This window comes from Protomyctophum parallelum (assembly GCF_964188405.1).
Source record: "Protomyctophum parallelum genome assembly, chromosome: 2".
Taxonomy (NCBI): Eukaryota; Metazoa; Chordata; class Actinopteri; order Myctophiformes; family Myctophidae; genus Protomyctophum; species Protomyctophum parallelum.
The window spans coordinates 39,715,858-39,729,357 of record NC_139699.1 but is presented as its reverse complement, the minus strand read 5'-3'; the positions used below and the strand labels follow the sequence as shown (position 1 = coordinate 39,729,357).

Sequence of the window (13,500 nt, the reverse complement as noted above, 5' to 3'; positions counted from 1 at the left end):
CTGAATTCCATCCCATCCGATAGCTTCTACTAGATTAGAAGCTCTACTCAAAAGAAACACATCATGGTTTGAAGACAAAAGATGATGAATACCGTCAGTATAACATACAATATAACATGTATGTTATGTATATGACACGTACATATAACATGTATAACATGCAATATAACATGCATATCTTTTTACATGTATTACAGTATAACATGCAAAATGTTAAAGCAGAGTTAAAGCCCCCTCGGGCGGATCTTTTATTCACAAACATGGGGGGCAGTGAGAGGCCAGGGATCCGTAGGCTGCTCCACAGAGCTCGGGTCCCGGAAACTGGAGAGGAGAAGAGAAGGTTGAGTCAGTGGCAGGTTTCACAGAGGAGAATATAATGCACAGTAACGGCGTGAGAACCTAAGTCTGGCTGTCTAAACCTAGACTGTTGAGGAAACTGACACAGAGCTCCGGGTGGGGCTGGCTCTTGTAGCCTCAGGAGATGATTGCAGATGTCCCTCAGGTGTGGAGATAGGAGCTGGGGAACACCTGCGTTGAGGTGTGCTGTGAAGTGCTCTGGGAGCCTCTAGTGGCGCTGACGGGCACAGAGCAATCACAGCACATGGATGTGGAGGTGATGGAGAGCGAACCGTAACAATATTTCCCACTCGCCCTGATGAAGACTCTGTGAATCTTCATCAGGGCTACCTACCCTCTCCTCATTTTTAAACTTTTTTGAGTGCTCGGATCGCCACCTTTCTTCAACATTTTAGTCCCTTTGATTTTTGAAGTGCCAGACTACTTTTGTGACCTTTTGCACCTCCATTGAGCACCTACTGTAGTTGCTTTTCTTTTTAACTGTATATTTAGTAGACTAAAATGTTGTGTTATTTAGTCGACTAAGACTAGTCTAAACCTAAAACCCTTGAGATGACTAAAAAAACTAAATGGAAATCTATTCTAAAGACACTGATCATCTTCTGTAAATGGAGTCATCATCACCTGTCTTGATCTTCCAGGCAGGTACCGTACGGGACTCCATGTCCAAGTCCCTCTACAGCGCTCTGTTTGACTGGATCGTCTTCAGGATCAACCACGCTCTGCTGAACAACAAGGATCTGGAGGAGCCCACTAAGGTAATACTGAACAACAAGGGTCTGGAGGAGCCCACTAAGGTAATACTGAACAACAAGGATCTGGAGGAGCCCACTAAGGTAATACTGAACAACAAGGATCTGGAGGAGCCCACTAAGGTAATACTGAACAACAAGGATCTGGAGGAGCCCACTAAGGTAATACTGAACAACAAGGATCTGGAGGAGCCCACTAAGGTAATACTGAACAACAAGGATCTGGAGGAGCCCACTAAGGTAATACTGAACAACAAGGATCTGGAGGAGCCCACTAAGGTAATACTGAACAACAAGGATCTGGAGGAGCCCACTAAGGTAATACTGAACAACAAGGGTCTGGAGGAGCCCATGAAGGTAATACTGAACAACAAGGGGAAACAGCACACCCTTCTCTCACAGTTATGCTACTTCAATGCCCCTTTTCTACACTACATTTGTTGTATGGAACATAGCCTCGAATTGCATCTTTGTAGACTAAAATGTGTTGTATGGACACAAAAAAGGGGATGTTTACTTTGACCCATAAGGATCTCATAAAAGTGAAATAGACCGATTTGATTTCAGGTTTGGTTCTTTACTCTCTGAGTTGATTTTGCACCATGGGTTTTACTAGTGTGTACAAGAGATTTTTTTCTTTCTTTCTTTTATTTTCTTTTCTTTTCTTTTCTTTTCTTTTCTTTTCTTTTCTTTTCTTTTCTTTTCTTTTCTTTTCTTTTCTTTTCTTTTCTTTTCTTTTCTTTTCTTTTCTTTTCTTTTCTTTTCTTTTCTTTTCTTTTCTTTTCTTTTCTTTTCTTTTCTTTTCTTTTCTTTTCTTTTCCTTTCTTTCTTTCTTTCTTTCGTCTCCTCCAGATCTTGTCTATTGGTGTTCTGGACATCTTTGGATTTGAAGACTACGAGAACAACAGCTTTGAGCAGTTCTGCATCAACTTTGCCAATGAGCGACTGCAGCATTACTTCAACCAACACATCTTCAAGTTAGAGCAGGTAACTAAGTACATTTACTTTACTGCAGCATTACTTCAATCCACTGGCCATATTTTGGATCTGAGATGTAGTGGAGTAGAAGTAAAAGTATTGGACATTGGAAATACAAAGTACAAATACTTAAACTAAGTACAGAGCTTAAATAAATATTCTTAGTTACTTTCCACCACTGTTGCTGTTGCATACTGTTCTGCTTCAGCGGGGATACAGTATGTCATATGTGTGACGTTTCCTAGGAGACCTGGGTTTGGTTTATGGAGGTTTTGACCGAGAGTCGACCCCAGCGCTCTGAATGGTATCTTGACATAGATCTACCGTCTCAGGTTTGCCACGGCCACTTCCAAGGAAATAGCTTACAATTACCACATAGTGTACATTCGTTCCATGCAGTGACCTTGGAAACAATGGTGGAAGTCTTAAGCACATTATGCAATGCATACATCCATATGACTCACCTCAGCCGCTCCCTCGCTGCTGTGACCGACCACCACGATAGATTTATCTGTACATAAGTGGCCGGATTAACTTCAAAGGGCTTTTAGAGCCATGATCTGTAAGATCTGGCTCCAAGTCAAACACTGTGTGTATACGTCCCTTAACGCTCCCTGGAGGAGCATGTGGTGACATGTCTGAGGGAACACATCCCTGACGCTCCAGGACACAGAGGAGGCCTGTAGCGCGTGTGCCCCCTAATTCTTCAGCAGTTTTGAACATACATTTTGTCACTTGTGTGTGTGTGTGTGTGTGTGTGTGTGTGTGTGTGTGTGTGTGTATGTGTGTGCGTGTGCACTGTGCACAGACTTTGTGAGAGGAGAGCATCAGAGTTGCATCACTGCATCGTCGCTAACTTGCTATGAGGAAATAGGAATGAGCTGCTCAGCCCAAAAAAAATTATTCATCCTATATTGATTCCACTGATATGAGGGCAAACATGTTTTATCAAAAATGTTCGGCTACAGTACACACTTACAGCAAGTACATTCACACCAGTACGCAGTGAAATGTATGTCTTCAACAAAATGATGAAATCCACACTGAGAACTTAGCTGTTTAGAATATTTACTGTACCACCACAGTCTTCTGCTGTTTGCCTCTATTGCTTTGTTTGTAGCAGTCGGGAGTTAGTAGTTTGGGCTAGTTTATGGGCTAGTTTGTGAGGGTGAATGATACTGATGGACTGATGATATTCTGACTTTCTTAAAAAAAAGATTTTTATAATAATAATAATAATAATAAAAGAAACTGCTTTACTTAGCATCACGTCACACCCATTAACAAGTAGTGGGGAGATTAAATTAATTTATAACAATGTAATTAGGTCATCCTCTTTGTTTGTGTTACAATAATGTGCCCTTGTGAGAGCAGCAGATAAAAGAACAGCTTGAACCAGATCTAGAATGGCTATCTTTTGATCACTGGAGTTACTCTGTGAAAAGAGGCAGCAGCTTTTATCCAGCTCTGTGAAGACACCGCCACTGTCTAGACCAGGGGTGGGCAACTTTTATACATCACTGAGGATACCTCCCAGTTGCATCCATGCGATGTATTTTTGTTCTCACAAATAACCTGACATATTTAATAACTTTATACTTAATAGTGGAAATAGCCGATCTACAAGCACACATGTCACAAGCTTGTACACCTGCTATACGTAGTTACACTATTTTTGAAAATGTTTGAAAATATACAAAAAAAGAACATCAGCGTGGAAATGATTATGTATAAAGGATTGTGATTATATGATGGAATAAGTGTGACAGGATCTATTTCAGCTCTGCCTGGTGCAGATGGCACAATGCGCACGTGTATGCACAGACACAATCATACTCAGCAGATGAGTAATTATACTGTACTAGCCCTTACCTGTTGTGAGATATTTGCCCCCCCGTGGGTGGTACTGCGCCCAGTGCGTTTTTAATTCACTAATAAATTAATTAATAATCATTAATGTGTCAAACGCCCTCCATATTCATATGGTCAATGCCTGTGTGAAAAGTGGGAGCGATTGGTGCAGGCAATGAGGAGCTACGGCTCTGACACTACGGCTTTGACACACAGACAGACAGACAGACAGACATTGTTAGAATTATAGTATGATGATGATGTGTCCTGTTCCATAGACTTACTTAGCTCCATAGATAGATACCGTATATACTTAACCAAATTCATCTACTTAAAATAGCAAAAACATGGGATATTATACTAGTACTTAGCTGGAAATATGCACAATCATAAGCTAATTTAAATGACAGTTTTCTATCTACAATGCTAAATGTTTTCAGATGGGCATGTGCTGAAGCATATGATTTTCATTCCAGTACTGACAACAGAGACAGAGAATCATGTTCCATATTAGCTGTGTGTGTGTGTGTGTGTGTGTGTGTGTGTGTGTGTGTGTGTGTGTGTGTGTGTGTGTGTGTGTGTGTGTGTGTGTGTGTGTGTGTGTGTGTGTGTGTGTGTGTGTGTGTGTGTGCGCGCCTGCACTTATACAGTCAGTGCACCAATTGACTTGTTTTGCAAAAACTGGGCCAAGCATCTTTAATATTACGTTAATAGGTGGAGTAATCTTTAATATTGTGTTCATAGGAGGAGTAATGTGTAATATTGTGTTCATAGGAGGAGTAATGTGTAATATTGTGTTCATAGGAGGAGCGATGTGTAATATTGTGTTCATAGGAGGAGTAATGTAATGTGTAATATTGTGTTCATAGGAGGAGTAATGTGTAATATTGTGTTCATAGGAGGAGCGATGTGTAATATTGTGTTCTTAGGAGGAGTGATGTGTAATATTGTGTTCATAGGAGGAGTAATGTGTAATATTGTGTTCATAGGAGGAGTGATGTGTAATATTGTGTTCATAGGAGGAGTGATGTGTAATATTGTGTTCATAGGAGGAGTAATGTGTAATATTGTGTTCATAGGAGGAGTAATGTGTAATATTGTGTTCATAGGAGGAGTAATGTGTAATATTGTGTTCATAGGAGGAGTGATGTGTAATATTGTGTTCATAGGAGGAGTAATGTGTAATATTGTGTTCATAGGAGGAGTAATGTGTAATATTGTGTTCATAGGAGGAGTAATGTGTAATATTGTGTTCATAGGAGGAGTAATGTGTAATATTGTGTTCATAGGAGGAGTAATGTGTAATATTGTGTTCATAGGAGGAGAAATTTGTAATATTGTGTTCATAGGAGGAGTAATGTAATGTGTAATATTGTGTTCATAGGAGGAGTAATGTAATGTGTAATATTGTGTTCATAGGAGGAGTGATGTGTAATATTGTGTTCATAGGAGGAGTAATGTGTAATATTGTGTTCATAGGAGGAGTAATGTAATGTGTAATATTGTGTTCATAGGAGGAGTAATGTGTAATATTGTGTTCATAGGAGGAGTAATGTAATGTGTAATATTGTGTTCATAGGAGGAGTAATGTGTAATATTGTGTTCATAGGAGGAGTGATGTGTAATATTGTGTTCTTAGGAGGAGTAATGTGTAATAATATTGTGTTCATAGGAGGAGTGATGTGTAATATTGTGTTCTTAGGAGGAGTAATGTGTAATATTGTGTTCATAGGAGGAGTAATGTGTAATATTGTGTCCATAGGAGGAGCGATGTGTAATATTGTGTTCATAGGAGGAGTAATGTAATGTGTAATATTGTGTTCATAGGAGGAGTAATGTGTAATATTGTGTTCATAGGAGGAGCGATGTGTAATATTGTGTTCTTAGGAGGAGTGATGTGTAATGTGTTCATAGGAGGAGTAATGTGTAATATTGTGTTCATAGGAGGAGTAATGTGTAATATTGTGTTCATAGGAGGAGTGATGTGTAATATTGTGTTCATAGGAGGAGTAATGTGTAATATTGTGTTCATAGGAGGAGTAATGTAACGTGTAATATTGTGTTCTTAGGAGGAGTAATGTGTAATATTGTGTTCATAGGAGGAGTAATGTGTAATATTGTGTTCATAGGAGGAGTAATGTGTAATATTGTGTTCATAGGAGGAGTAATGTGTAATATTGTGTTCATAGGAGGAGTAATGTGTAATATTGTGTTCATAGGAGGAGTAATGTGTAATATTGTGTTCAGAGGAGGTGTAATGTGTAATATTGTGTTCATAGGAGGAGTAATGTGTAATATTGTGTTCATAGGAGGAGCGATGTGTAATATTGTGTCCTTAGGAGGAGTAATGTGTAATATTGTGTTCATAGGAGGAGTAATGTGTAATATTGTGTTCAGAGGAGGAGTAATGTGTAATATTGTGTTCATAGGAGGAGTAATGTGTAATATTGTGTTCATAGGAGGAGTAATGTGTAATATTGTGTTCATAGGAGGAGTAATGTGTAATATTGTGTTCATAAGAGGAGTAATGTGTAATATTGTGTTCATAGGAGGAGTAATGTGTAATATTGTGTTCATAGGAGGAGTAATGTGTAATATTGTGTTCATAGGAGGAGTAATGTGTAATATTGTGTTCATAGGAGGAGTAATGTGTAATATTGTGTTCATAGGAGGAGTAATGTGTAATATTGTGTTCATAGGAGGAGTAATGTGTAATATTGTGTTCATAGGAGGAGTAATGTGTAATATTGTGTTCATAGGAGGAGTAATGTAATGTGTAATATTGTGTTCATAAGAGGAGTAATGTGTAATATTGTGTTCATAAGAGGAGTAATGTGTAATATTGTGTTCATAAGAGGAGTAATGTGTAATATTGTGTTCATAAGAGGAGTAATGTGTAATATTGTGTTCATAAGAGGAGTAATGTGTAATATTGTGTTCATAAGAGGAGTAATGTGTAATATTGTGTTCATAGGAGGAGTAATGTGTAATATTGTGTTCATAGGAGGAGTAATGTGTAATATTGTGTTCATAGGAGGAGTAATGTGTAATATTGTGTTCATAGGAGGAGTAATGTGTAATATTGTGTTCATAGGAGGAGTAATGTGTAATATTGTGTTCATAGGAGGAGTAATGTAATGTGTAATATTGTGTTCATAAGAGGAGTAATGTGTAATATTGTGTTCATAAGAGGAGTAATGTGTAATATTGTGTTCATAAGAGGAGTAATGTGTAATATTGTGTTCATAAGAGGAGTAATGTGTAATATTGTGTTCATAAGAGGAGTAATGTGTAATATTGTGTTCATAAGAGGAGTAATGTGTAATATTGTGTTCATAAGAGGAGTAATGTGTAATATTGTGTTCATAAGAGGAGTAATGTGTAATATTGTGTTCATAGGAGGAGTAATGTAATGTGTAATATTGTGTTCATAAGAGGAGTAATGTGTAATATTGTGTTCATAGGAGGAGTAATGTGTAATATTGTGTTCATAGGAGGAGTAATGTGTAATATTGTGTTCATAGGAGGAGTAATGTGTAATATTGTGTTCATAGGAGGAGTAATGTGTAATATTGTGTTCATAGGAGGAGTACCTGGCAGAGGGAATCACATGGAGTAACATTGAGTACATTGACAACTCGGGCTGCATCAACCTGATCAGCAAGAAGCCCACAGCACTGCTCCACCTACTGGACGAGGAATGCAAGTGAGTCTGTTTGCCAGTTCAGCCTGATGATGTCCCTTTCAAAAATTCAAATTCCTCCCGCTTGGAATAGCCGGAGATCATGGAGTCCTTTTGGCTGTGTGTGTTTTTCTTTTTCATTTCCCCCCTTCTCCTCTCTAATGCCCTGGTGTCCCTCTCCTCTCCTCTCCTCTCCCCCCTCTCCTCTCCTCTCCTCTCCTCTCCTCTCCTCTCCTCTCCTCTCCTCTCCTCTCCTCTCCTCTCCTCTCCTCTCCTCTCCTCTCCTCTCCTCTCCTCTCCTCCTGTAAGGCTGTTGATTTCATGCACAACCTCTACCACTTGGTTTTAAAGGGCTAGAGGGAATGTGAGTGACTACGGTTTACAGAACTGAATGCATTACATCACAAGATGTACACTGGTGTGTTTTTTCGCTGCATTTTGCGGATCCGAACGTGGTAGGCTATCACTAGCTGTCAGCCTATCACCGCACTAGACCACACTACGGCTGCAGAAAACGGGATAATTTGTTTATTTTTTAGCAGTGCAGCCGCTCCTAAGCACAGCTTTTTGTGTACTGTATGTCCATTTAAGCACGGAATGTGTTTGTAGCATGGAATGTGATGATTTGATTGGCTGATGACGTTCTCATCATCATTATCATGATTAAAGCAGGCACCGCTCCTTCACACAAGTGTGATTTTCTTCATTGAAACAGTTCTTATTTGACTTACTGTATGTACTGTATATTACAGGCCTTTTGCTTACTTTTTTCAGGGTTAAGCGTTAAAGGTTAAAAATTGTTAAAAGTCCAGAAGAGTCCAGAGATTTTTAAGTTGTGTGAATTTCTGCCTCTGTGGGGGGTATTTATATGCAAATATCATGACCATTGGCATTGCAATACTAAACAATGAACATCAATGATGATGTTTAGGTGAAAAAAGAAAACAGAATAAAAATGTATTCATTAATTAATTAAAATATAAATGTGGTAATAGCACAACCATGGGTCCTGCAGGGTTAAAAACAGTGGTAAGAATGAGGTAGAGACAGGTAGGATGTGTAAATGACGTCACTTCTGTGCTCAATTTGTCCGGTACATGAGTGTGCCTGAGCGATGCAATGAACACACAGCTAAAAGCATGTGTCCTTTCCTCCAGCTTCCCTCAGGCCACCAACCAGACTCTGTTGGATAAGTTCAAGCGACTGCACGAGGGCAACAGCTACATCGAGTTCCCTGCTGTCATGGAGCCTGCCTTCATCATCCGTCACTACGCTGGCAAGGTCAAGTATGGCGTCAAGGTCAGTGACCACTCGTCCTAATGATCTTCACTCGAAAAGTCCACACAATGTAGTGCTGATTTTGACGGCAAATATTGATTTAGTTTTAGTTGTAGTCACAACTTTTTCATTTAGTTTTAGTCTTAGTCTAGTTTTAGTTGACTAAATATATGATTTTAGTCGGCTAAATCTACAGTTGATTTTGTTGACTGAAATGTATTTCGGGCCTTGATGGAGCTGTAACAAGTGTAAAATATTTTACACTTGTTTGCATGCTAAAAATAGCCGATATACAAGCTCCCAGGGAGTTACAGTGGCGAGCATGGAATCTTCTTTGGGTTGAGTAAGGATGTGCCAGTAGCCACTTTGAGTGGCAGTCGGGCAAACGCTCTCACCAGAACATGATTTACTATTCTGTCCTTATCGGGTCGCAACTCAAACGGGGCTGAGTCGGATAAGTGAACTTCACAAAACTCGACACGGCAACTTGCGCACTTTAGCACGCTCGGTGGTGTCCTGCCCCCCTGCTACTAGCAGGGGGGCACTCAAACTCAGGTTTACTCAAACCAGAAGAGGATTCCATGCTCGCGGCACAGTGCGACATGTTGTGACTTGTGAGCTTGTAGATCGACTATTTTCAAAGCACAACACCCGAGGGCAACCAAACGTAACATTTTGTCATGACATAGTTTTAGTCGACAAAATCAACACTGGTACCACCCGTGAGGAGAATGTGATGATTGATGAAACATCAACCTCATTTACTTCTGACCATATTTGACTTAATTCTGTCTCCTCTCTCTCTCTCTCTCTCTCTCTCTCTCTCTCTCTCACAGGACTTCAGGGAAAAGAACACTGACCACATGCGGCCAGACATCGTGGCGTTGCTGAAGAGCAGCAAGAATGCGTTCATCTGTGGTCTGATGGGCATCGACCCGTCGGCCACGTTCCGCTGGGCCGTCCTCAGAGCCTACTTCAGAGCCCTGGTGGCTTTCAGAGAGGCTGGGAAGAGACACGCCGCCAAGAAGACCGGTGAGTACTGTCACCTCAGCCCCAGTTTAGGACAGACCAGGAGGTCACCTCAACCCCAGCTTAGGACAGACCAGGAGGTCACCTCAACCCCATTTTAGGACAGACCAGGAGGTCACCTCAACCCCAGTTTAGGACAGACCAGCAGGAGGGAATCGGATCGATCTGGAATGGGCTCTTTGCAGTGTGCACACAGAATGACTCTCCCTACTTCCGGGTCGCATCCCTACTTCCTTCACAGGTGTTACTGATGATACTAATGAGGCTCTGTTCCATTTAATGTACAGTGTTTCTCAAACTTTTCTGACCCCCATAACTGAGAGTGTACAAATCTACTGGTAAGGGTCCATTTGGTTGTGTACTTGTTTGAATGGGTTCCGTTCCAAATGGTTAAATGTTATGGGGGTCCTTTAAATTAAAACGTTTGAGAACCACTGTACACTAAGTGTAACAGAGCCTTCATCAGTAACACCTGTGAAGGAATTAGGGAAGGGGCCTGGTAGTAGGAAGAGTTATTCTGTGTGCACTGTGCATTGCATTTTGCTGCAGTATCGTCAGACAGATTTTATTAACTCTAATGTCTTATTAAGGAGACAACAGTTATTGTGTCTGTCCCTCTACCCCCGTTATTCAACACATTCTAATGTTGCATCAGTAGATTTTAGAAATGTTACAGAGTGTTGACTAGAGCTTAGACCTCTAACAAGAAATCTATCAAATTGGAAGGTACAGGTATGTTCTGTATGACAGACAACCTCTTGGTACAATTCGAATGATAATGAATGGGCTGACCACCAATTTATTTTTAAAGGATGGGAGACATATTGTCCTTCATTTTGATTGACTTTCTTTTAATTTATTATTGGCTCACTATTGTTTAGTTTTTTTGAAATATTATGAATTATTATTTATTTATTTTCAGAGGTAACATGCCTGGCTCAAAACATGGGTGTGCCATTTATTTATTTATAGCTAAAATATATTTGGCAGAATGTAGAAACATTAATGAACCCAAACGTAATGTAAAGGTACAATATACAGTATCACAACTATGTGTTGTGAAACGGGAAATGCATTTTGAAGTTCCCAGCCGCCAATAAAATTTATATAGTTAGTAAATCACAATAAGACTGTAAGCTTTTCTGTTGCTTCCATCTTGATAGATTACTTGACCTCACCCATCTCTATTTCATCAGCCACTGTGCTGCAGTCAGCGGTGGAAAAGTACTCAACTGTTTTACTTAAGTAAGAGTATCAATACGGCAATGTATTAAATATCTGCTTGAGTAAAAGTATTGGCATATGTACTTGAAGTACCAAAAGTAATGGTAGTCAATACTACTCATTATGCAGAAATATCCCAGTTCAAGTTTGAAAAATCCTTTGAAAGTAGCACACCTCCCAACGCATCACAGTAGATCTGCTACTTTCAAATAGCTGAAGTATACAGAACCTATATGTGTAACCTAAAGTGGCTAATTTGTTTACTGAAATTTGAAAATAAAAACAAAAAAATTGTACAGTTCTTGAGTAAAAGTAATGAGTTACTTTCCACCACTGTGCTGTGCTGTAGTATGTGTGCATAGTGTGTCCTGTAGATCTTTAGGCCGTGCCTTGTTTCTCGTATCCGTTCTTAGGTCATGTAAATGTACTCTGTCCATGCCGTTCAGTGCCGTCGTCTGGTTTAGATTAGAGTTCTCAACGGGCCTGAAAATTTACCTTTATTTTGAAGGATCCACCGGGACCCAAAAACCGCAACCGTAAGTAGATATACAGTGTATGTTATGTCCAAGGCCCCAGTGAGGCTCTCCAACGTTGAAGCACTGGGCCCTAGTGGTAAGAGGAGGGACTGCAGGCGGACCCGTGGAAGTATGACGAGGAAACCCCGTGCAGCTGGGCTTTAACGTTGAGCGCGTTTGCACTTCCACATTTTGGGCACCAAATTTTGGAAGGGGCGCAATCTGGGGAAGGAATCCAAGATAAAGGCATTTGAAAATATGTTTACAGCAATGAGTGGATACGCATGGCCATCTTGCATTATGGTACATTTTCTGTATAATGTATGTAGCCTTACGACCGCGAGCTATCATAAACCACTATAAAGGACCACTTGACTTGGTCTACGGCATTGGCACTCAACCACTGAATTTACTATGATGTAGATTCACGTCAATAGCCTTTGAGTTGCATCCAACACACGTCCAGACCGACTAATTTGCATACTTTTTTGGCCCGGCCTGGCCTGGCCCGAAAACGTTGGGTCGGGTATAGGATCCGGTTCGGGCAGAATTTGAGAACTCTAGTTTAAATCTGTACCCGTTCTATCCGTGGTCATGTGAAAATATCTGTCTCCTGGAGAAACCTTCCGTGCTTTGCCTCTTTCCTTTGTAGATCTTGTAGAAATCCTTCCACAAAACCCGAACGCCTGAACGAAAAATGGGACCCATTTATTTTTCAGTCGAGGAGATTCATATTCATCACAGAGAGTTATGCATATTTTCCATATAGTCTCAAGTATTGACCTCCCGGGGCGGGGAGTAAAGTTATGAATGTACAAACTAATGTCAGATGATGGAAGGAAAACCCCCTGATGCAGTGATTTAATGTGGAAATATATCCTCTCTGAACTACAGTTCAGGAGACAAAGGAACAAATCACTGCTGGCGAAAAGAGCCTTTCTGTGTGAAGTTTGCATGTTCTCCCCGTGTCCCCTATGGTACCTTCACAAAAAACATGCAGTAATGCTGGTCTCTAGATTGCCTCTCCATGGCCAGCTGGAGTGCCTGATGGAGTGTAAAGGAACTGGTTGGAATAACGTGTTCCTTCCGGGGAATCTTGACCCCCTGTCAGGTGATAAGAAGCGGCCTGCTCACTCCTCATGCAGTGATTAAAGGAAGCATGAGCTCAGTTTTGGGCTTTCCCCAGGTTGGCAGAGGGAGAGTAGCGCCCAGGATTACAGCTTAGGCAATTGGCACCGGGTGAAAAATGGATTGCAAAAATCATGGGGTACAGGTCAAAAGTAGGAATTGGAAAAATATCCCCAAAAGGTGGCACATCTAAAATGTCAAATAAATGGAGGACAAAGTAGTCACATTCCCACTTTTTTATTGGCACACACCAATAAACGATATGTATACTATATATAATGGATTTTGGGTCTAGCACTCCACTGAGAAAACCTATTGCTGATGCTGCAACCTCTTTCTCTCATTACGTCTTGCACAGGTACCTCTGGTAGATGACTGCCTCTCTTGATCTCTCCTCGCTATATCTAATCTATCGTTTCTCTCTCTCCCTCTTTTCCCTTTTTTCTCTTCCCTTTCTTGTCTTTTCCTTCGTTTCTTTTGTTGTTTTCTGTTTTGTTTTGTTTTTCGTTTTGCTTTTCCAAGGGCATGATGACGCTGCTCCACACAGTGTGGCTAGTTTTAGCTTTCTGCATCATCCTGTGCATCAGAGAAGCTTAGCGATCCTGCAGAGGTGCAAGGAGGAGAAGCACAGTAAGGCTGCAGTCCCAAGAATGACCATGAGGGGGCACGAAGGTGGGGGTGGGGACCCATAGGGAAGAGGTAGACC

The 13,500-nt window shown here is 40.6% G+C and overlaps 1 protein-coding gene across 9 annotated transcripts in view; it reads left to right on the top strand.

Moving 5' to 3' along the window:
* Positions 1–13,500, top strand: part of myo9aa (myosin IXAa) — a 156,809-nt gene that overhangs the window by 97,284 nt on the left and 46,025 nt on the right. For 8 of the 9 annotated variants that reach the window (XM_083758574.1, XM_083758571.1, XM_083758573.1 and 5 more), the window contains 6 exons: positions 999–1,115; positions 1,962–2,096; positions 7,523–7,644; positions 8,778–8,919; positions 9,735–9,930; positions 13,317–13,424. In XM_083758574.1, the coding sequence (XP_083614700.1) occupies positions 999–1,115; positions 1,962–2,096; positions 7,523–7,644; positions 8,778–8,919; positions 9,735–9,930; positions 13,317–13,424 (820 nt within the window). The remainder of the gene's footprint in view (positions 1–998; positions 1,116–1,961; positions 2,097–7,522; positions 7,645–8,777; positions 8,920–9,734; positions 9,931–13,316; positions 13,425–13,500) is intronic. The other variant, XM_083758575.1, reaches the window with a different exon arrangement.